The 25,852-nt window shown below is 40.4% G+C and overlaps 1 protein-coding gene across 1 annotated transcript in view; it reads right to left on the bottom strand.

The window, feature by feature from the left end:
* LOC110170370 (uncharacterized) overlaps positions 1 to 25,852 on the bottom strand; it is a 186,422-nt gene that overhangs the window by 58,802 nt on the left and 101,768 nt on the right. Inside the window, exons 5-6 of the mRNA XM_055151955.1 lie at positions 20,306 to 20,425; positions 15,398 to 15,565 (exon numbers count right to left, since the gene is read on the bottom strand). Coding sequence (XP_055007930.1) covers positions 15,398 to 15,565; positions 20,306 to 20,425 — 288 coding nt within the window. The remainder of the gene's footprint in view (positions 1 to 15,397; positions 15,566 to 20,305; positions 20,426 to 25,852) is intronic.

Genomic DNA, 25,852 nt, shown 5'->3' with positions numbered 1-25,852 from the left:
AACTATTACATATCTCGGGTAAAAGAAGTTAAATATTCTCCACTGTATGTTCAAATAGCTTTGAGGAGATGTCTTCCACAGTTGAGAGACATGTGCTACAAATTCGCAGCTGTAGTTGGATCGTCTCAAGTTTGGACGGAGGATTGTCATCCTTTATTGTCCGGTTCCCTTCTACATTCTGTTCAAATCCAGAAGGAACTGGCTGGTCAGCCAAGCAGAGGAGCCCACAGCAGCCCACAGCTGCACAGAGCATCACTCCTCCTCCTCTCTGCCTCCTCTCACTCCAGGCTCAAGCCGTGCCACTGGCAAAGACTTAATTGTGCATTCTGAGATGAAGGAGCTATTTTACAAAGAGGCTTTTCATGCATCCATGACCTCATGGAGCTAAGAGAAAACATGTATATACATAACCAGAATAAAGGGAAGAAAAATAACAATCAAATTATGTTTCAATTAGAAATGTCTTAAAAATGTATGTGGAGAACACCAATGTCCAGATATGAAATAAACAACATGAGTCAAAAAATGTAATAATGCATTGATGTTCTATGATACTCAAGACACTTTAAAATGCAGTATTCATTTACTCTACACTCAGTGGTGCATATACAGTAGCTACAGCTATCCTGGGGTAGACTGACCACCACCAATCACTCAAACACATTACATTTGATTTGGGTGAAGTATTTTGCCTATGGGCACATTGTCAGTGTCTGAAGAGGTTAATACCACAGGCCTTTAGGTTGAAGAATGCTCTAACCACTGAGCCATCTTAACCACAATGTTTAGTATAAAATTATTTTTTTTAAATAAGAATGGCAAGAATGGAGCTAACTTCAAGTACTTCAAACTGCAATGTCACATTCTTTTAGTACAAAAATAACACCATTTTATATATATTTTCCCTTTTTATTATTATTGTATCCTTTACAGAAACCATAAGAATATTGAAAAAGGTAACAATGACAGTGATGGGTGGACTAGGCGTCACTTTTTTGCCACTAATGAGACAATTACAAGTCCACAAATGTGCATTAGTCATAGCATTCAAGTCGATTCATTATCAATGCCCTGCTGAGGGGACATTGAATGTAATTGGACTGCTTAACAAGCTCTAACTAGAAATGATGTAGAATTCAGCATATGGTAGAGCTGTATAAAGGTTTCTTTTGTTCTGCCCTAATTCTGCTTTAAAGAACCATATAAAGACATTGTAAAAAGATGTCTTGTGGCAGTTTCTTCGTACTCTATTTGCATTTTTTTGCACATCGAAATTACATGCATTATTCATTATTTAAGTATTAGCAGTAACCACAGTGCTGATAGTTATGGACTCCCAGAATGGAAATGATTGCATGGCGGCTTACAACACAAATGTTCATTATTAACAATAGTTTCTACAGTTTTCCGCGGATGGCTCTGCAAGTGGGAATTCTCAGCACAGACACTTTCTGCCACAGTGACTGAAAATGATTGTGCACTGAGGGTGTTTTAAACAGGAGCAGATGGGAGGGAGAGTGAGCAGGACACAGGGGGATCGGTGTGTGGAGAGGAGGAGGAGGGACAGTGTTCATAATAATGCATGTCTAATAGAGAGAGTGATTTTGTTTTTATGGCCAAAGTTTGATGATGTGCAAATTTAGATCTAACTTAGTATGAAAAGATAAGCAATGAGTGTGTGTCTGTGGCTGTATGTAAATCAGCCACAACATTATGACCATTTGCCTAATCAGCTCAAAACTACCAGTATGTAATCTGACAACATATTAAAATATTACCACAACCAATAACAACCTCTGGCAGCAAGGCTCAATAATTATTTGTTAAATGTGCATTTTGTAACTTTTCTGCTCAATTTGGGATTTTTTTTTTTTTATTTCTTGACAAAACAGCCATCCTTATTATGAGTGGGGTCGCCTCTCCACAGAGGTCTCCAAAAACTGACCCATGCAGGACTCTGATTTATAATGAGAATAAAGAACAGTAAATAGGCCACAGAAATCTGCCTTCTATCCCTATCTCCAGGTGCGGTGCCATCACATGCTAGAATGTAAAAACAACAAATTAGTCAAGCCTGTTTTTTATTTATTTTTATTTTTTTAACTAAAATCACACAGTGCCGGCATTGGCTCACTACGTCCATCACCTGTTGCCAGTTCACAGTCCTTGGAGCACTTTTTGCACAGACACACATCACAGAAAATGCTGTTTTGGAGATGCTCTGACCTGGTCGTCTAGACATCACGACCAGACATTTGACAATCTCCTACCAATTTTACTTGGTTCCAGTGACACATCCACTTTGAGGCCAACATTGCAAGTTGCTGCACAGAGTATGCTACACGTAACTAATTCCACAATGATATTTTCTCTTGGTTACTTTGGCGATGGATTTTAAGGCGCATTGGCAACTTTTCTGATGGTGGGTCTGCTACCTGCTTGCATCCATGGACATGTTATTGCTTGCCCTTAACATATACATATACATATACATATACATATACATATACATCTAGCATTTATTAATTACGGATGCTTCAGTTGCTCACAAATGATGTGAATGAGACAAGCTCTGAACAGTAATGTAGCAGAGTGCTGTAACCTGCTTTTCTCCCTTGTGATAGTTGCTTTAAGGAACAAAATAAGAACATCTCCATGGAGACAAGCAGGTAAGGGACCCTCCAAGAGAAAAACTGTGCAGGGCACCTTTAAGAAAATTTTTTTAGCACTGTTTAACAACTTTTTTTTTTTTATTTGATGCATGATTTGTTTACAATTTATCAAACATGTCTGGATGACTGAAGAATACTGGTATAATGGAATAATGGTAGAAGATGATTTCATGACCATTTATTGTAATAAGAATGAAGAAAGACATTGAGTTAGTGTACAGAAGACCTCGTGGTGCCCTATACAAACTACTTATGAAAAGAAGATGCTCCGGTCTGAAAGCCTTGTTAGCGTGTTGGATAACAGAGAGCACAGAACAGCAGACTATGTACAATAGAGTTCCATTACAGGCTGTAAAGGGTGAGGACTATAAGAGCTCACCCACACACTCCCCTTTGTTGCATGCACTCTTCTCTGTCTTGTGTTGCATTTGCAGGTCTCATTCACCCTAAAGGACATAACACCCTGATTATACCTACGACTCCTAGTTTCCTCTCCTCCCCCGCTGCCTTTTCTTCTGCTCTCCCACATTTGTTCCTCGTGCACCCACTGCCTCTTTGTCGTCTCCTTCTGTCTCAGTCCTCTGACGACTTCATCACATGGTTTTTTTCTATTTTTATGGACCACACTTTTTCAGTGGAAAATGCAATCCTCACAGCAAAGAAATATAATGGTATGGATGGCTAAGTTAGAGTATTGTTACTTGAAATAAATATTACTCAAAACATCATCTAAGTAATCACCCAAGCAAATATCCAACTACAATTTGAAAGTAGCTGAAGGAGAAAGTACAAAACATTGTACAACTTCTGAGATATATTCATACTGTAAAAGTGAAACATACTATATAGCCACAGTAGAGCTGAAAAAAAAAAAAAAACATGCATCTTTGCGATCAATACATCTAATCTATAGATGTATACATATTATATTGGTTGGTCAATATGTCAGGCCAATATTTTGACTTGTTAAAATTTAATGTAAAGTGATAACTGTACAATACACGACTACACTGCTCCTTTATAGGATTGTGAATTTTTTTATTTTATTTTACATTTTAAAATTACATTTTAAATTAACAATTGCCCCTACATATCGGCCCAAAAATATCAGGTATCGAAAAAACCCACACCGGTCAATCTCCAGTACATATTTAACATTTACATTAAAGTACAAGCTTGGTTACTAGTACAACTTTTTCAAAAGTTAAAGATACACGATGTAACTTTTCTGGTAGAGGTCAGTCACCCTCTTGTACATGGAGGTTTTTGCTTTGCTTGTAATGTTACACTATACACCACTACATCTTTTTGAGATATGTTGTAATGTACTATAAGTGTTATGTTGTTATTGGTTGTTTGCTGCTTTTTGTTACATGTACATAGTAAAAATAAATTAATTCATTCAATCAGTCAAGGCAACAGGTGGCGGACGCTCTACTAAAGAAATGACATAGTGCACCTTTAAAGCTGGTAAATGTAACTCATTACTTTGTACAAACCAAAACAGACACCACAAGGCACATTTTCCCCATGCACTTTCTTTCATTCACACCACCATAGCCTCCTCATTCCCCAGAGATATGAATTAGAAATATTTATGATGAATCCCCTCTCTCCTCTCGTGCCTCTATCTGCACCAGTGTGTCTCATCTCCTCTGTGCATAAAATGACACTGATCTTATCGGTGCTACCTATGTAGTCATCTGTCAGCGCGTCTATCTCTCCATCCATCAAACCTCTGGGAGAGTGATGGCTCCCTCAGCGTTTTTATGTGGCACCGTCGCCGAGCCAAGGTTGTTTGCAAAAGCACATCAAAATGGCGGGCGACACCTGCGCCTCCGTCTGCGCACTATTCTGATTCTGTTCAAACATTCTCTCGGGCAGAGCTGGAAGTTTTCTATAGCACACAACTTATGAGTCCCAGGGCGAGTGTGGACGAGGCTAACAAAGTGCTGCTTTTCAAGGCAATGAATTAGCAGTGTAGCCTTTGGCAGTCCAGCGCTTCTCTGTGCGGGTGTGCGCCGCATGCAGAGCCGTGTGCAGAATGGAGAGAGGCACATCGCATATCACATGTTGACATTTCACAAAAAGAGGCATATAAAGACTGACATTTCACTTTCTGAGAGCATAATGGTTTTCTGGGTCTCAATAGAAAACGTGATAATTTAGGTGAATTAAGATTTCACAGTGGAATCAGAATTTTTTATGAATTCTATGGGGAAATATTTTCTAATACTAAACCTGTACAACATGGACAGTGCCTACCAAGACCTCAGAGAAAAGACACGTAATAATAACCATACTGGGGAAATGCCCGGTTTGAATGATTTTGGTATCTGTTTCTTCATTTGGTCTCTTTGGGTTCCACCACAACATGCCAGTAAGGTTGAGATCATCTCTCTGTACATGGATTAAACATTGGAGAACAAACAAATCTATACAGCATATGTCAAAGTACAATACAGTACAATTTTATGATTGATTTTAAATTGGCTACAATGGTAAAAGCCTTACATATGGATTTGGATTTTATATATGGATTTCCCTACATGAAAAATGATACAACTCGAAAATATCCTATCATCTCACTGATATCATTCAAAGGTGAGCACTATTGCAACAGAAGTCAATGTACATTATAAATAAAATGCCTTATTGTTAGTTTAGCAGTTTACAGCATCTGGACCTCACTTAGTCCATAAATATATAAATTCACCAGTCATGACATGACCTTCCAGGACTGGGACCATTGAGCACTATCAAATTCTTAAGAAATTGGACACTAGATCCCTTGCATCTCTTTTGCTCTTTGATTAGATTGTATTTTTAAATATGAAAGTAGGTCCAGTTGTGTTGACTGCCATTCCCCTCTGAAACATGCTTGGGGCAATTATTCATGTTGCATGTATAATAGCTTTCATGATGCAACTTAAATCATAGAGAGGAAATAATTACAGCAAACAAGTTGATTAAAATATTAAACATGTCTCAGCCTTCGGAGCTCTGTGGACTTTCATTTTGACAGCAGCACATTAGAGAAGAGCGTCCACCGGGAGACACAGTTCTATTAGGTCTGCATCAGCACTGGAGTTAATGGATGCTGGAGCTCACATGCTACAGGACACAACTGTGTGTGAGTCAGATAAAACTGCACAAAACAAGCCCCAGTCCATTCCAAGTGTAATGAAAAACAGGAAATCCATTATGCTAATGAGAAATTCAAGGAATGTTATGGGAGGGAAATGGGCTGAATATATTGGGTATTGGTGACATTGGGACATTCCTTACTTAGGCATTGGCTTATATTTTACTTCACTAAGATTTATTTTTTTTTTTTTTCATAAATAAACACTCGATAGAAAATATAGACACGTATACAGAATTAGTAGATTTCTGCCTCAAGATGCTGTGTCATTATAGCAAAATACATGCATTTTAAAAAATACATTAGTGCATGATCAGCTACTTCACACATGCTCCAAGAAAGATCTGAACTGTAAGATATCGTATGCATTCTAGCCCATTTGAGTATATGCTATTTTTTTTTTTATATTCACATACTGTCGTCACATAATAATAACCCTGTTGTTGATTAAGAAAAGAAAAAAAAAACATTGTTTAAAGACAAAAACTGTTCATGGGATGCACAAGCTAAAATATTGTTCTTTATACAAATGTCTACTTTGCGCTTACATAACTATGGACTAATATAGGCACAGCTTTTAGCTGGGAGCAACCCAAAAGGCGTAAGAATCATACTACATTTATTTTAGCACATTTTTTAAACTTCTTTTAGTTTGAGCGTTTGATTCAAACATTTAAATAACCAGGGGCTTAGGTGGTCAAATAATTTCAGTTCACACACAGTTCACAGAGCTCTCATTCAGAAACATACATGATCTTTGAATACAGTTTTTTCAGTACTATAAATGCTGTCACTTTGAATACAGAAATTCAAACAGGAAAAAACTAGAGAGTATAGGGACTCAGGCCAGACTGTATGAATAGAGTCATCCTATATGTGAGATGTGTAAAAATGTTGATGTATTTGCTATTTTAACATCTTCCAAATTTCTTAGCATAAATATAGCTTTGATCAAATATTACAAAATCTACTTTGTGATCAGTAAAGTGTCTGTTTATTTTGACTTATTTTGACTGCAACAAACCACTGCTTCTCTGTGGTTACTAAGAGCAGGGTGAAGTTTTCTGAGCCAGTGTCAAATGAATGAAAGAGTACATAAAAACATATGACCAAAGTTTGAGAGTGTTGATGGTAAAACGTTTGGGGGACGATGGATCAGTTTTGAATGTTAAACACAGTTTTGCTGAGATTAAATTTAAATTTGCAAATGTGTCAAAGCAACTGAAAAAAAGCACAGCTTTTTTTTCAGTTCCAAACTGATATGTGTTGTGTGAAATGTGGTTCCCAATGGCAGACTGCACTAAAGCAGTGATTCTCTGTGGTCTAAAACTGTAAACAGTGTCTGTTAAACTTGCTTTTTGAGGATAATTTATACATTTTTAATGTATAAATGTAGTAATGTTTTTTAGATAAAATTTTGTTAGGAATATTTAAATTAGGATTTTGTGTGAGCAGTTTTATAAATGTCAATTTTCAATAGAGAAAAAAGTCAAAGGGATTAAAAAAATTAGGATTAAATTATGACACCACCTTTATGATGGAAACAAGAACTAGGTCAGTTATTTTGAGATAAAGTGTAAGCTACCTTGAAAACCTGTTCTGTGCTATATAGAATGAGTGTACAAAGTGCTGAAAACACAAAGTCAACTTTTTTCAGCGGATGCAGAGGGCAAGGTTGATAGCTGCATCCTGTACAAAGGGAGATACCACTCCATAAAGAAGTATTAATTTGCGATGCATAATTATTTCAACATGCATATTATTGTTTAGTATCACCTACTTTCCAGAGTGGTCATTGTATTTTTAGGCAATGCAACTGGCTGTTTTTTTTTTTTTTTTTTCTTTTTTCATCTCTTGTATTCCAGTGAGGATTCAGCTGTGCCATACACATGAAGTCATAAATTATTCAGCTACAGTAAACATGGAACAACATGTCTGAAGAGGATTTTCAAAACAACACCTCTCCGGCCATATACGGACTACAAAGGCGAGATTTGCAGCTGTGAAAACCACACTTTGTTTAATTTCCCAACGGAATACAAATAATAGTCGACATCTAAACCAGTGCACTTCACTTATCCTCCAGCATGGTAACAGGAAGTTGATAAATTGAGATGTGGTTTGAAAGTGAACATCCTTGTTTGCTTTCAGACAATTACCCGAGCATGTCTTTTCCGCGCGCACACTGCCATAATTAAGTGCTTAATCAGGCAATGAGTTGATGCAAAATGAGATGATAATAGAAATTCCCCTTTAGCACATTTTTGCATCCGCTTGCCTTGTACCGTTTTGGAAAAGCAGAGGGAGAATGAGAAGGCAACTTTTCATGTGTCAAGGGAAGTCTTAAGTGGGTGTTTTGAAGTATTTCTATATGTGTCTTAATCCATGTGAAATAATGATAAACAACATCACTGACGACAATTGCTACGTTGCTACATTTCCTCTATATTATATAATGAATGCCTTGCACTTGTAATGTGCGTTACAGGCTTGTCAAAGCCTTTCAAAGCACTACACAGGAGGCATTATTTATTTGTTTCATACTCAGTGGTGGATATTTCTGAAGCCACAGTTGCCCTGGGGTAGCCAGACTGGTGCCACCTAGTGCCTCCACTCAATTTCATTTCTATGCAGCAACTAGGTCAGGAATCGGAATACAGACTTTTTGCAAAAAAAACAGACACCGGTCAATCAGTGAAGAGCCACACATTCTGTGTTGGCAACGATTCCTGAAATCAAGGATTTAAAGCCAAAACAAAAAGAATATTCGCTGAAAGATGATATTGAGGTTTTTCCTACGGGATTTGGGAAAAGCTTAATATACCAGTTAGCACATTTAGCGGCGCATTACATATGTCACAACCAAACAGCAGCGACTGGTTAAATAAAAAAAAAGTAACCACCTACCGCTGAGCAAACAAATTTTAATGCAGCAAAGTCAGATGGTTTCTACAAAGTGAAACCGGCTGATGAATCTAGCATGGGGTAGATTAACCGAAACAAGGTTGTTATTTTGCACAATGAGCCCCTATGACTATCACCAGTCACTTGCTCGCCCTACATTCATGATCATAATCCTAGTTTTAGCCCTGTTTTTTCCTTGGTTTGGTCCACTTTTAGTCCTGATTTAGTTCTGGTCTAGTCCATTGCTGAGTTCTGTGTTTTAATTCCAGTTTAGAAGTCCTACTTTTGATGTGGTTAAAAAGTCTACTCATCCCCTTTTGTTTTCCTTTACTCTAATTACAAATAAAATCCAAATCCAAACTGAAAGTTAAGTAGTTTAGCTTCAACGGACATGAAACAGCATCATAACATCTCAGCACAACCAAAAATACCACTTAGCTGTCCAACTACAATATTTGGCACACAGTGAACACATTTGATAATGAGGCCCACAGGAAAGAGCGGTTACAGCTCTGTGTTTGCCAATGAAACTATCCCATTTTCTGTTCTCAGCACTTACCAAAAAAACAACTACAGAATGTACGGTAGCCTAGTTTTCCTGTGCTTTAGTGCCTCCTCCGGGCATATGAAAATCCCCTGGCGGCATTCAAACCACACACCACAAACCCACTTTAGTTCCTGGAGTTGTATTTCGTAAAAAGCGCTGAAAATACAAGGACACACTGCTGGACTTGATATTTCTCCGTCTCCGTGAATGTACAGCTGATACTTGGTGTTAGACTTCCGTGTAATCCTCTCCGCCTGCTAAATGGCACGAGGAACACAGGCTTCTGACCTTGGGCAGAGCAGGGCTGGATTAGTTTCAGGGTGTCTTTCTGAAAGCTCTGGAGCATAATAGAGATGAAAGGTGGAGTGGCTTTGATAGCGTTCACATACAGACAAGTGAAAAAAAAAAAGGAAGCAAGCACAAGACTGTATCTAATATGTGAAGCCAATATTTTATAGGTTCACGATGTAACTTTTTCTGGTGTCTGCCTGCCTGGCTCAGTAGTGACATTATAATTTTTTCCTGGAATTTTCCACAGTATGGCATTAAACTTTCATATGTTGTACTTATTCTGTTATTATTAGGTGCTTTTATTGCTCAAAAATACTAGTACACTGAAAAACACTCCTTTATCTGATCTGTTAGTTGGCCTTTGGTAAGTTGTCCTGTGCTTGTCTCCATGAAGATAGATTGAATTTGTTATGACCAAAAACATAAAATTTGGTCCATTGAACCAATAGCCAGATATTGCTAAAACAATCAAAATAAAACTGGGGGGAAAAGAAATTGAAAAGTTAGTCAAAAATGTGTTATAATGCAAGCCACTACAAGCCATGGTTTTAGGAAGATTAAGTCAGAATCCCCCAACCTAATTCAGTAACTGGGGTGCATATAGTAAGAACACATGTTTTGATAGAGACATTTAGCCCTAAAATATCCAACTAGGCACATAAAATATGAAAAATACCAAATATAAAAGGTCAAAGTAATGTTAAGCAATGTGCCGTAACATTTGGGGTAAGCTGTAAACTAGGAGGATATTAAAAGCAGCAGGTCTGGTTGACTTAAACTGTTTTCAAAGCATCCTTTTGCTCTATGAGGCCCTTATCACCCCGAAACATCAGAACTGAGTCCATTTCTGCCCCGAGAAGCCCTGCAGCATCTCCATCCCAAACGGCTTTGATGGGATCTCAACATGACCAACAAACTCAGCACCACGGGTCATCATTACCTCAAATCCTGGGTTTAAAATCAGACATGAAGACAAATTCATAGGTTTTTGCAAGTATCCATCTGCTACTCACACCTTCATTCTCATTGGTGCAAATATGACCAAATTTCTCACGTCACTGCATGTTTTAACAGCTTTTAGGAATAATTTATCTTTCACTTGCTTACCACTGGAAAAACCAAACAGCACTTTAACACTCAAGAGTAATTACGCTGACCAGGCATAACTTAGTGGCCACCTGTCATAAATGCAATCTGAAATGTGACAGAACTATTACTTCTCACACTTAGGTTTCACAGTTCACCATTGCCTGTGGATTTATTCAACCAATTTTTTGGTCCATAAAGTCTGTGGAATAAAATAACATTGTATACAATATACTACAGTTATATGAAAAGATGAAAGTGCTCTACTGTTCTAAGCGAATATGAAATATGTTTGTCTTTTCAAATAAATTGGAAATGAGATTTATGACTACTTTATATTTATATTTTGTCCAACATCCAAACAGTGTGTTAGTAACTCAGCATATTACCTGAATGGGACAAATCCTCTCAAGCTTTTATCAGTCAGGTCAATGTAGTGTAATTTTAGAGCTAATTTAAAGGCAACACTTTCAATAAGCTATCACAACTTATGTATTGCAGTTATAAATAAACGCCTGGTTGCCCTTTTACACATGTTGAAGATATATGTGATCCATGTGTATTGGATGAGGCACAGAGCAGCCCTACAGGAGCCCAGCTGTTCAGGAGACCCCGAGAAGAACTGAGGGTCAAAAAGTCCAGCACCTCGAGGAGCAAAACAAACTCTGTTTATGCTATTAAGGCGGCCAAGTTTATAAGCCAAGATCTGAAATATTCCATTCCATCCCATTCCATTTTCTTCCGCTTATCCGGAGCCGGGTCGCGGAGGCAGCAGTCTAAGCAGGGACTCCCAGACCTCCCTTTCCACACACACTTCCTCCAGCTCTTCTGGGGGGACCCCAAGGCGTTCCCAGGCCAGCCGAGAAACATAGTCCCTCCAGCGTGTCCTGGGTCTTCCCCGGGGCCTCCTCCCAGTGGGACATGCCCAGAACACCTCCCGAGGGAGGCGTCCAGGAGGCATCCGGAAAAGATGCCCGAGCCACCTCAACTGGCTCCTCTCGACGTGGAGGAGCAGCGGCTCTACTCCGAGCTCCTCCCGTGTGACTGAGCTCCTCACCCTATCTCTAAGGGAGCGCCCAGCCACCCTGCGGAGGAAACTCATTTCGGCCGCTTGTATCCGCGATCTTGTCCTTTCGGTCATTACCCAGAGCTCATGACCATAGGTGAGGGTGGGAACGAAGACTGACCGGTAAATCAAGAGTTTTGCCTTTCGGCTCAGCTCTCTCTTCACCACAATGGTCCTATACAGCGACCGCATCACTGCTGAAGCTGCACCGATCCGCCTGTCAATCTCACGCTCCATCCTCCCCTCACTCGTGAACAAGACCCCGAGATACTTGAACTCCTCCACTTGGGGCAGGGCAAGCCACCTTTTTCCGGTCGAGAACCATGGCCTCGGATTTGGAGGAGCTGATCTTCATCCCAGCCGCTTCACACTCGGCTGCAAACCGCCCCAGTGCACATTGCAGGTCCTGGTTCGATGAAGCCAACAGGACAACATCATCTGCAAACAGCAGAGAGATGAGATCCTGTGGTCCCCAAACCGGACCCCCTCCGGCCCCTGACTGCACCTAGAAATTCTGTCCATAAAAACAATGAACAGAACCGGTGACAAAGGGCAGCCCTGGCGGAGTCCAACATGCACCGGGAACAGGTCTGACTTACTGCCGGCAATGCGAACACAGCTCCTGCTCCGGTCATACAGGGACCGGAAAGCCCTTAGCAAAGGGCCCCGAACTCCATACTCCCGGAGCACCCCCCACAGGACACCACGAGGGACACGGTCGAATGCCTTCTCCAAGTCCACAAAGCACATGTGGACTGGTTGGGCAAACTCCCATGAACCCTCGAGCACCCGATGGAGAGTGTAGAGCTGGTCCAGTGTTCCACGGCCAGGACGAACCACACTGCTCCTCCTGAATCCGAGGTTCGACTATCGGGCGGATTCTCCTCTCCAGTACCCTGGCATAGACCTTACCGGGAAGGCTGAGAAGTGTGATCCCCCTATAGTTGGAACACACCCTCCGGTCCCCCTTCTTATACAGAGGGACCACCACCCCGGTTTGCCAGTCCAGAGGTACTGTCCCCGACCGCCACGCGATGTTGAAGAGGCGTGTCAGCCAAGACAGCCCCACAACATCCAGAGACTTCAGGTACTCAGGGCGGATCTCATCCAACCCCGGAGCCTTGCCACCAAGGAGCTTGCCGACCACCTCAGTGACTTCAGCCAGGGTGATGGACGAGTCCGCCTCTGGGTCCCCAGTCTCTGCTTCCTCCTCGGAAGACGTGACGGTGGGATTGAGGAGATCCTCAAATTATTCCTTCCACCGTCCGACTACATCCCCAGTCGAGGTCAACAGCTCTCCCCCCGCACTGTAAACAGTGTTGGTGAAGAACTGCTTCCCCCTCCTGAGGCGCCGGACGGTTTGCCAGAATCTCTTTGAGGCCGTCCGATAGTCCTCCTCCATGGCCTCTCCGAACTCCTCCCAGCTCCGAGTTTTTGCCTCTGTGACCGCACGAGCTGCCTCACGCTTGGCCCGTCGGTACCCATCAGCTGCCTCAGGAGTCCCACGAGCCAACAAGACCCGATAGGACTCCTTCTTCAGCTTGACGGCATCCCTTACTTCCGGTGTCCACCACCGGGTTCGGGGATTGCCGCCGCGACAGGCACCACAGACCTTACGCCCACAGCTACGGGCGGCCGCATTGACAATGGAGGTGGAGAACAGAGCCCACTCGGACTCCATATCTCCAACCTCCCCCGGGATCTGGGAGAAGCTCTCCCGGAGGTGTGAGTTGAAGATCCCTCTGACAGAGGGTTCCGCCAGACGTTCCCAACAGACCCTCACGACACGCTTGGGTCTGCCAGGTCTTTCCGGCTTCCTCCACCGCCAGCGGATCCAACTCACCACCAGGTGGTGATCGATCGGTTGACAGCTCAGCCCCTCTCTTCACCCGAGTGTCCAAGACACGCGGCCGGAGGTCAGATGACACGACGACAAAGTCGATCATCGACCTCCGGCCTAGGGTGTCCTGGTGCCACGTGCACTTATGGACACCCTTGTGCTCGAACATGGTGTTTGTTATGGACAAACTGTGACTAGCACAGAAGTCCAATAACAGAACACCACTCGGGTTCAGATCAGGGAGGCCGTTCCTCCCAATCACCCCTCTCCAGATGTCACTGGCGTTGCCCACGTGGGCGTTGAAGTCCCCCAGTAGAACAACGGAGTCCCCAGTTGGTGCACTGTCTAGTACCCCTCCCAGGGACTCCAAGAAGGCCGGGTACTCTGCACTGCTGTTCGGCCCGTAGGCCGACACCACAGTGAGATACCTGTCCCCGACCCGAAGGCGCAGGGACGCGACCCTCTCCAACACGTGGCGGCTGAGCTGTGGGGCTATAGGCAAGCCCACATCAGCTCGCCGCCGCTCCCCGCAGGCAACACCAGAAAAATGGAGGGTCCAACCCCTCTCGAGAGGTTGGGTACCAGAGCCCAAGCTGTGCGTGGAGGTGAGGCCGACTATATCTAGCCGGTACCTCTCAACCTCCCGCACAAGCTCAGGCTCCTTCCCCCCCAGTGAGGTGACGTTCCACGTCCCTACAGCCAGGTTCTGTGTCCGTGGACTAGGTTGCCGGGATCCCTGACCCCGACCTCTGCCTAGTTCACAGCGCACCCGACCCCTATGAAACCCTCTGCGGGTGGTGAGCCCACAGGAGGGCGGGCCCACGTCGTCCCTTCGGGCTGAGCCCGGCCGGGCCCCGTGGGCAAAGGCCCGGCCACCAGGCGCTCGCTTTCGAGCCCCAACCCCAGGCCTGGCTCCAGGGTGGGGCCCCGGCTGCGCCATACCGGGCGACGTCACGGTCCTTGTTTTTAAACTATTCATTGAGGTTCTATGAACTGCTCTTAGTCTGCCCCGTCACCTAGGACCTGTTTGCCATGGGACACCCTACCAGGGGCATAATGCCCCGGGCAACATAGCTCCTAGGATCATTCGGGTACGCAAACTCCCCCACCACGATAAGGTGGCAGGTCAAGGGGGAGCATCTGAAATATTAATAAATATTAATAAGGACAAACAAAGAGCAAAAGATCTGAAAATGTGGCAGCAGATCAAGTAAATGGTTTGGTGGAGACTGGCATGAGACTTCTCTAAAAGAAGAAATCAAAAACATATTTAATTAAAAATATAACCTATTTATTTAATGTATGGACAATAGTGTGTAAGTGTAGACACAGAGCGTAACCAGAATCAGTGTTCTGTTGGTTAGCTAACCTGTTCCTACACTCTAACTTTAATCAAATTAACCTTAACAGGACAAAAATTGTGCTAGCATATCCATCATTGCAAAGTGGCACTTATGTGGCATAACTTGGTAGGGAAAAATGAGGCTATCCAGCCAGACAGATACTGTTTAATTCTGATTCCATTAACTTGCGAAACCTTGTTAATATTGATATATTCAAACGTAAATAAGAGGCCACGATGCCCAAAGCAAAAGATAAAAACACATTGATTAGTAATGCAGCACAATCCAATGGATCAGAAGAGCTTAAAATCCCTTATAGTTGGAAATGAAAGAGGATAACAACATTCAAAGAACTCAAAGCATTTCAACATCTAAAATCTTATCTTACTTCACTGAAAACTGCAATGAAAATACTGACAGCAAGTAGTACATGTTTTGCATCTGTACTACATTTTACGACTACATCTAGCCCTCAGTCACTGGACATCAGATGAGTGACTTACTCTGTGTGAAGCGTGGGGGGCTGTCGTTGACGTCGGTGAGCTTCACAGTGACAGTAGTGGTCCCTGAGAGACCCCCCAGGTGCCCCCCCATGTCTTTGGCCTGTAGCACCACCAAGTATGTGTCCTGCCTCTCCCGGTCCATGTCCGGAACTGCAGTCCTCAAAATACCTACAAAACACAAACACAGTATTAGAATATCAAGCAGTAAAAGTCTGTTCTCTCACAGTTAAAAATTGCACCCAATGACATTATATATCTGCAGGAGGCTAAAAGGTATTTTTGATCAATATTTATGACTTAGTGATTACCACGCACCGTAGCCTCTGGCATACACAATACACTGTCTGGCCTGTGCTGCTGTTTGGAACAAAAACGGCTCGGGCACTGGGATCAGAGCCAGACCGCTTCACAAAATAGCACAAAGCCATATCATATACAAAGTACAAGAAAGGTTCAGATGAGGCCATGATAAAGATGCCACCTTTTTGCACCGATAAGGCAATATACGTTGATGAAGTTAGACTCTTTAAAGGGCCCATATCACGCAATTTTCTGATCTATGTTATAATGCTGTTTGCTCATCCAAAACACACCTGGAGTTGTGCTTTGTTTCATTTCACATGTTTAACACACAAACCCTGCATATTTAGGCTGAGTTCTACTCCCAAACAGAAAACACTCTACTCCATACAATCCATACACCGTCACTAGAATCATCTGGATAATAGCAGTCCTGGAATCTCTACAGAAAAAAAGGTAAAATGTAGCTGTTAACTTGAAAACTACATCATGACATCACAATGTGGAACAGAGCATGTGAAAATTAAACAAAGCACAACTCCAGGTATGTTTTGGAAGTGGTAACAGCAATATTCCATGGCTCAAAGCTCACATTAAATCTTTAAGATGGAGGAGGTCTAACAACAACATTCATGAATTTGACAAAGACTAAACTATAACAGAAGTAAGCAGTTTGGTTCCTTTTACAACTTCATTTCCTTAAGTTTTAAAACCAGTTCTTATGAAGCAGTGCGTTGTTCTTTTTAAAGACGGGGTTACGTAGTGTTTGAGTCTGTTTTGAAAGATAGGGCTCTCATATGACCCTTTATGGCTTTGGAAACTCTTTTCACAAATGTATTGGACATTGTCAAAGGCAGCTGTCAGACTGCACTGGACATGACGGCTGGGAGTGACAGCTCACTGACATTTGTGACTCACTCAGTCTGATGGTGACAGAACATAACTCACTGCAGCACAGACAAACAGACACTCAAAAACACTATATACTGTTTTAACATACTGAGTTTAGCATGGGAATATGTTATAGTTAGATTAGGGGTGGGCGATATGCCAAAAAATTAATTAAATTTAAAAAATTTCTTCGAGCCAGATCCCAGTTTCGATATTATCCTAATTATCTTTTCTTTTAGTGTTTAAGAGGTAAATAAAGCTATCTGCTGTTTCTGTACATTTACTCTTACACTGTGACTGATTATATCCAGGTGTCACTCACTCAGAGCATGATGGGAGTTTGACCAATAGGAGTAGGTGGAGGAGGAAGGAAAGACAACAAAAAACAAAAGAAAACAGAGAACCACAATATGGTGAATTAATCATTATAACATATGGTCACAGAGACAAGATCATAATTTGATTTTTATTGTCATATTTCCCAGCCCTAAGGTGGATTACATACAGATTGTGATAATGTCAGTAAAAGTCAGTAACAGCATTTCCTAATGAACCGATTAACTTACATGTACATTTCATTCTATATTGCATTTGTTGGTTTGGATTAAATGCTTGTTTACTGAATACTGATACAGGTTTGATGCAATTTTAAAGGTGCACTATATGAAGATAAGTTATCTTAACTTCAGGAGCAGGACCACACTCTCTCTTCCTTCTCTGTTTTGTCGTTTACAAGCCCTTCCAACCCTACCCTCTCTTCTATGTCTTATTCCTTCTGGTTTTCAGCTATGTGAGGGTTTTCAAAGCTCAAGAGCTCACTGCCCTGAGCGCATAGCCTTTGAATATCAGCTTGTCTTGTCTTCACCTTCATATTCGAAGGTTGTGGTGTAGTCACTCTTCTGGAGGACTGTTCCCCTGCATTTAATCATTTGCAGGTGTTTTTCAGGATAAACACATGCAGGCTTATCTCTCCACAGATCTGAGCTGTAACTTGGCCTGTGTCCATGGAAGCTTAATACCATACTGTGAAACTCTCAAGACAAAGCAATAACATCTCCGTGGAGACAAACAGATGATGCACCATTAAGGAAATAAATATTTTGACAAGAAAAAGTGTCATATTTCCCAGTACCTTTTTAACTTACACACAAAGTATAAGTTTTGAAGAAACCATACATTTTTCATCTATAAAGTAATCATATGCTGGAAGTCATGATACTCATGTTTGAATCAATAAAATGTACAGGAAGCATGCCTCCATTAAACTAAAAGGTAGGAAATGGGCTTATTCCATATTCTGTATTATGTGTCATTGGAGAATATGGGAGGAACAAATCAGCACGAGATGTGCTGACAGCGCATAAAATGCTCTCGTATATCTCTGACATTTTAACAACACTTAAATGCATCGCTTAAACTCGTCCAACATTGATCACTCTCTCTATTGCAAATGACCTGATTCGATTACGTCACATACCAGCACACAAGCCTTGGGTGACTTGCCAAATCAAGGTGTTCCATTTTTATACAAGCCTTTTTACAGTATAATCAGTACTAATGAATCATTCAAGATGCTGTGACGTTTTGCTATTACCAAAGAAAGCTTTAGCAACGATTTTACAGATAAAATTTGGGATGTTTATAACCTTCGTTTAAAAAAGGAATTAATAACTAACTAAAACCTTGGCACAGTACTGTATAATATAATGTCCCCAATTACGAACATTTTAAAAAATATTAAGAGAAAGACGAGAATGACTGAAATTCTATATTATATTTTCTATTTTGCATTTCATCCTTAAGACAGCAATCTCCAGCACACGTCAGAGGAATCAATTATCAAACATTGACATTCACCAGGCACAGCACATGTATCGCCTCTCTAACCCTGGTGGGTGAATCCGAATCACTTTCGCCCACACGGAGAATAAAACACCCTTTAGCGGATTCACCAAATGCTAGTGTCAGTCTAACTGCACCAGACATCTACAGATCAATTCAGATGTGATTGCCCTCAAAGGTATAATCCTCAAGATCGTAATATATTTGAGAATAAAAATGAGTAAAGGAAGTTGATCTTTCATTCAGTGTTCTAGGCCTTGGGAAGTAATATCCATAACACAGGAATCTGCAGTCCCTTTGTGTCTTCTGTAATCGGCTCGGTGTAATATAGGCCACAAAACTGCGCTGACATCTCTCTTTGAACACAAGTCTTTTGGTTTTCAACTTCACCAGAAATAATAATATTAGGCTGCTGGGGCTGTGTCTGTGTTTTTTATTCATTCCTCTTCTTTTTAGTAGCGTGGCGTACAGTGCGCTGGCAGCATGAATACATTTGTGCCAGCTCGTAGTGGAATGAACCAGACCAGGGGAAACAAGTGCTGTCAACTTTGCAGGGTGGGAGACACTGCATTTTATAATTAAACTCGTCGTTTGCATGTTAATCCACATTGGGATTAAATTTTTAATGAAAACTCAACACGTTTTGAACATAAAAAGGCTATTACTATGAAATGAACATGGACAAGCAGTGTAAGATTTAGCTCTGTTTTGAATGACAACATTTAATCAAACTGCAATTATGTGCTAACATGTTTGATAGTGATTGTGATATATTAGTATATTCAGTGTTTATATCCAATGCAAGATACAGTCAGTATGAAATAATGAATTAAGTCTTTGTGGTCCGTTAACCTCTCAACAAGTAGAGTTCAGGGAAGCCTACTATATCATGATCAAACATTGCAAAATAGGGTAATGCACAAGATCCAATGCAGTAGGTTTTTCTCTAAATGAATAAAGTTATAGTCTCCATTTATTTGAAAAGGGTAGTGAAAGATGGACTATTGAGCATACTCATATTGAGGGCATCTTGACACTATTATCAATTTTAAATGGTTAAAGTAACAACGTTTGGCCTTTCCAAACCTGCACCTATTAAAAAGTCTCTACAATCTGCTGCAATGCTCCTGTGACTGCCATGTGTCAATAGATGTCTTCTATTTATAAATGTGTGGAGAGCTGTGCACTGACCCTGCCACTCTGGTATTGTGCGATCTCTCACCAGGCAGGTGCACCATTATGAAAGATAGTTTTTCCTCCAGCCAAGAGGACATGCTTTTGTAGGCACTGGTGTCTTTGTATGTTAGAGAAACCATTTAAAAGTTATGATTAGATTTTAGAAAGGTCAGCAATAGCCCAAGGTGTTAAAGTTATTTTTTGGGATAGATCTAAAAAACGGTGTGGAGCAAAACAGGGTTATATGTCAATGTGAGATAAGTGTGTATGCCATCTGAAATTATTTTAAAAATAATTACTTGTGTGAACCAATATCAAACTGTGTTTGAGTCTTTTTCATATCGATTTGGCAGAAGTTTAAAACTATTTGGCCATTCTGATGTAGCCTTCCCCATGCATTCATCCAGGGAAGGGAACAACTGTACAACCCATTGGTTGTATCACACCTTGATTATCATTCACATCTTATATAACTAATGGCATCACATAAAAATGTTTTATAGGGAACATCCACCTAGCACTCCCCATGTCTTGGATGTTTAGATTTTTACTGCATGCATGTTTGGTCCCCGAGATCTTGACCATGTTTGCTTTCAATCAGAGTGTGCATATTTGCATGTGGACATCTGCTCATCTTTAAACCTGTGCCAGTGGTAATCGCTGCCATCACACACACACACATACACACACACACTTTACCTGTCTGAGGATCCACTGAGAAGTACTGCTGGCCCTGCACCAGAGTGTACACCAGCTTGGCGCTGTTCCCATAAGTCGGGTCATCAGCATCTGTCGCTGTCACCTGGATTATAGACGTGCCTGTGGGGAGAGAGAGAGTTCAGGGTGAGACGAGAGAAGGAGAGAGAGAGAGAGAGAGAGAGCAGTATGGCTGTCGGTAAAAGAAAGAAAAAACACAAAATGGTAGAGATGCGAAATGCAAGAAACAAGAAATACTATATACAGTATGTTCCACAGTATGATGTTATTGTGAGGTGTGCAATAATTCTTGTAATTAAAGGGATATTTGTGTTCAGTTTTTTCAGGATTCTGAAACATTTGAGATAGAAGGTATTCAGTTCACTCCAAAAAGATTATTTCCATACCCCTCCACATCTCAGAACTAAAACAGGACTAGACCAACTAATGTGGATTAAGGAGCAGGCCTATGTTAACACTAAACTGGGCCCAAACAAAGACTAAACCATCAAAACATAATCCATCAAGATAGAAAGGTTGCAAAGCTAAAGAGCTAAATAGAAGTCTAAGTCTAGACACTGGGTTATTGCCAAATAAGAGCAGTACCTTTATACAGAGAGCAGTAAGGTTGCTACATTTGCATAGTTTTAAGTTGGCATATTGGTGGCACAAAAAATGGATATGGGCATTTTCTTTTGGAATGATAAATTTTAACACTTTTCTACCCCCTTGCCGGAATATCTGAAAAAAAAAAAATAAATCATAGGAATGATACTTTCAAGTTGTTTCTCCAAATCTTGAAGTATCTGCATTTGAAGGTAATGAGAAAGCTTTATATGAAGAAGACTAGCTCTGTCCCACTCCTTTTCCAATCTCCTTCCAGCGGTACTGTGACAAATACTTGATTTAAACCTGCTCTCTCTATTCCCACACTTCCACCTCTCCTCACTTCATTTCTCTTCATCTCTGTCTCCAATTCCCTTTGCTTCTCCATTGGACCGTCTGTCTTTTCAATACCCCCCACCAGCGCCCCTCCCAAATGTCTTCAAATTCCTCTACACCTCGTCAAGCTCCAATTTGCCTGAAATATTTGGGAAGTGTTGGCAGGTAAGGGAAAATAGATATGATAAACAGTAAACATGGTTCTTCATTGTGTATTCTCATATATCTTTTTAGACATAATGGAAGCAGAAGTCCTGTGTCAAGGGATATGAACTGTGTGTGAATCTATGGGGCAGAGAGTGACATGTTGTGATTGAATCAATAATAAGGATAAAGCAAGGCAAAAAAGTACAATACACTGTTGTAGAAAATATAGACGATAAACCATCATATTGAAACCACTGGCACAAAACAATACGGCAGATTTATTTCCAAAAACGACTCTAAATGCACAGCATAGTTAGTACAAAAATAGTAGTAATAGTAGTAATAGTAGTAATAGTACAAAAATACCAACTGCAATAAAATTGCAAAATTAATCACTTACTTAGTTTGTATCTAAAATGAGCCAAAGAAGTTATTCAACCTTCCACAGCTCAAATCTAGTCAAGTACAGAAAAATACCAAAAAGTTCTTCACTAGTACAAATTTGAGTAAAAATTTGTTTTGTATAGCTTTATTGTATAAGCGGCTCCGTTGGGGTGAAATAAGACCGCTGTCCGCTGTCTGCATCCAAAGCATTTCATCATAAGAGAACCAAGAAGTGCGCTGTTACCATGCTAATTACAATGACGACAAAACCCCAAAAGTTGTAAAACGTCCTCATAAACTCAACACAATAAATAAATTAAATGCTATGAATGTGTTAGGAAAGTGAGTGTTCTCAAAAACAATACAAAAATACTTAGCGTACAAGAATCATGATACAATTTAAAAGATGATGAAGGCTCTAAAGATCATGACATACATTTTTTTCCACATCTTCCACCCCTAGCACTAGCATGAGTCAGCACCCCAGTGTCGTGGATGGACAAAGGGACCCACCACTGCTACTTCGCGCAGTCAGTCAAGCGCTTCTTTTTTACCTTTTACCTCAACAATAGAAAGGATTGATGGCAAATTGGTGAGTAATTTTGATTAAGTTTTTAAAGTTTTTTAAGTTACTCAAATGAAATTATGCATATTAAAATTGAACTGTGAAATATGAATTGCCAAGTGATTATTCCATTGTCTACTGAAAAATTAATAATCAAATATGAGTCCCAAAAATAAGAGTCTTGACCTTGTAAAAAGAGTAAAAAAATAAACTACTTTTGAAGTGCTCTGAATAGAAATTAGAAGTAGCTGACAAAGCAGACTTCACTCTTTATTAATGGCCACTGCAACTTTACATAACTGTCATGAGTGTGTAAAGGTTATTTTGATTTCACTTTTGACAGTTTCCTGCCTGAAATGTTTATAATAGTGTATCTGGAACCATTTGTAACATGTGTTCAAACAATGGAAACACAAAGGGAAAACAGCTCTTGCAACTGCATAGTGACAGTGATTTGACAGAAAGCAGAAAGCTCATTGAAAAAAACAACAAAAGACATGTTTTAATTACAGAATAAAAGATTTCTGCTCACACTTGAGAAGTTCAATTAGAGGTGGCATTCACAGCTCCAAATGTGATTGACATTTACAAGCATGTGGAAGGTGTAATTATGTGTTGGAGTGTGTGCAGTTACACACAAGCCCACAAGCCACTATGCACACTGTAATTAATCAATTATATCAGACTAAACCAGGATGTGTCACCAATAGAGATTATTAACCAATTAAGATAACTGGTTACTTTAAAAGGTTACCTTTTGAACCACTGCTTCAAAAAAGAACAGCATCATCAATTATACAGATATTTTCTTGACATTTTCATGTAATGTAACTGCTCTTTTTAAAATGGAAGAACAAGCAAAAGCAAAAAGTGCATATTGTTTCAAATTTGTTATTGACCAAAGCTAAAGTAGGATACCATGGGAGATGTGATATGATATAAAATAACTATATCTGACAATATTAGCACACTACAAAGAGCATAAAGAAAAAAGATTAACTATTATTTGCACCATTTAACATCATGGCTTTAGGAAGTAAATTACAATTAGAATGTTATAAATATCATTTATTAGAGCTTATTAAAGAGCTTATTAAAATGGGAATAGAGGAAACGCATGTTATAAACTTACAGTCCTGTCACATTTGTGTGACAGCTGAACCTCAACTAAGACAATGAACACATTTCTGTTTAACATAATATCGTCTGAATATAAATTTTCCTATTTGGAAGACATGACAAAAAATAAATAAAAAATTGACACACTTTTTTAAACAAATCACATGACTATAGATCTGAACCTGCAGTTGCACTCATATAGATAAATATAATGCTTTTTGACAGCAGTGAAGACTAATAAGGACTGTGATGAAGATGCTTGTGTCTGGGGTTGATGCAACAAGTGCAAAGAGCTGGTAAAATATATTTGTATGCAGCCCGGCAGACATATACAAGCAAGCCCAATCCACAAAGATCAAAAAGTCACACAATAACGCACCCATCTGGAGCGCATGTTCTGACTCTGAGACGCCCGGGTGCTGGGGACCAAAGAATAACAATTGCTATGTAGTTTTTACATATCAGCTTTCAATATTTATGCTCAAGGTTAAACTCTGAATGTGAGTCAGTCTCCCTTAGCGGGGATACACATCTGGTGAGGTGTTTACATCCAGTCAGTAAAAACTAGGGCTGTTCAAAACAAGATGGGGGACTGGCAAGGCTCCAGCGCACCTCGCATTATGGTGTCATTGGTGCAGATTAGCCCTCCCCCTGTCACCTCATCCTTAAATGTATCATGTACAAAGCGCATAACACAGCACTAGCACATCGCATCCGTCACGCGTCCTGCTAAGCCTCGTAAATATTGAATTGCCAAAGTAAATATTGGATTCATGATTGACTGAACGACACAATCTGAGCATTGAGTGGCTCTCATGAAGAAGCTGATAGAATGACTAAGAAGTGCTGCTGTCACTCTGCACTCTGCCAGGGCCGTTCTATGGAAATACTGTACTAGTGCTACAGCCACAATTTACAGTATGATTTACCTACAAATTATGAACACACATTCAGATGTTTTTTTTGTTGACAAATCGCACAGGAAGTTCTTTAGTTTAAATGTATTGTCTTGTTGCAGCAGTGAGCTAAACTGTTATCTGCTTTATTTATTATTAAAGGTCCTATATTAAACCAAATTGACACTTGGGAGCTTTAAGCCATGTTAAAATACTGCTACCTCCTCAAAAACATACACATTCACATGCTAGAGCAGGGGTGTCCAACCTTTTTTTTATCCAGTGAGTCTTTACAAAACAAAAACATCAGAGAGCTACGCAGATACAGCAGTCGCAAGAAAGTGAGTAACTATAAAAGCCATGGCCTTAGATAGGAACAGTCAGAGGCCTATAAAACATACACCATTATCCATTTATTAGTGCAGAAAGTAAAGTTAGGCATGAAAAAGATACATTTACTAGGGGTGTAATGATATCAAAGTCTCACAATATGATATTGTCAGAGTATAAACCTCACAGTATGATATTTATTGCGATAATGTGGGAAAGCGATATGGTGGGGAGGCTCACAATTAGAGATGTAACAATATCCAAATCTCTCAGTATGATATTTCCCAATATACATCTCATGGTACGATATTTATTGCGAAATATTGTGGAGGCAAACAAAACTGTTAAGGAGCAAAGGATCATGGTCTATGTAGTTCCTTCTGTCTTTTTTGCACCATAACTATTCATTTAAGCAAAGAGACTTGTAGTTCGATATACTAACGATACGATATCACGATATTTCGGTAATTGTTACATCCCTAACATTTACAATTCTAATAGTCATTCTATTCATAAAATTTTACTTATTCAGCACAAAACTTATGATTCAAAAATTCTTTGGCAAGCTACTTGGAAAGAGGTGGAAAGCTGCTGGTAGCTCCCGAGCTACAGGTTGGAGACCCCTGTGCTAGAGTAATCCTGCATTATTAGTTTGTCTAGTTAATTAGATATCTCCAAAGCTCAAAACCTTCTGCGCTCTCTTAACAGATTTCACTTTTAGTTCAGTAGAGATTGGCAATTCCAGGGCAGAAATTATCCAAATGATTCTAGTGACGGTGTACGGAGTTTAAAAACACAGTGGAGCACTTCCTGTATTACCACATGACATCACAAGTGTTTTCTATTTGAGAGAAGAACTCAGCCTAAATATGCAGAGTGTGTGTGTTAAATGTGTGAATGAAACAAAACACAACTCCAGGTATGTTTGTGATGAGGACATAACATTATAAAATACCGTATTTTTCGGACTATAAATTGCAATTTTTTTCATGATTGGGATTTGACTTATACTCCGGTGAGACTTGAATATTAAAATTTTCACACTGATAGCTGCAAGAGGGTGCTCTATGCTTGTGTGTCAGTATCTGCTACTCCTATTACTTCTGTATCACTGTCACTTCGTTCTACTGTGCATGTCTCCTGCAGAAAAAGCCACTGTCCTGCTGC

The sequence above is a fragment of the Boleophthalmus pectinirostris genome, unplaced genomic scaffold (genome assembly GCF_026225935.1).
Source record: "Boleophthalmus pectinirostris isolate CB_2022bp ecotype Guang Dong unplaced genomic scaffold, ASM2622593v1 HiC_scaffold_16, whole genome shotgun sequence".
NCBI classification, from domain to species: domain Eukaryota; kingdom Metazoa; phylum Chordata; class Actinopteri; order Gobiiformes; family Gobiidae; genus Boleophthalmus; species Boleophthalmus pectinirostris.
This window is presented reverse-complemented; position numbering and strand designations above follow the sequence as displayed.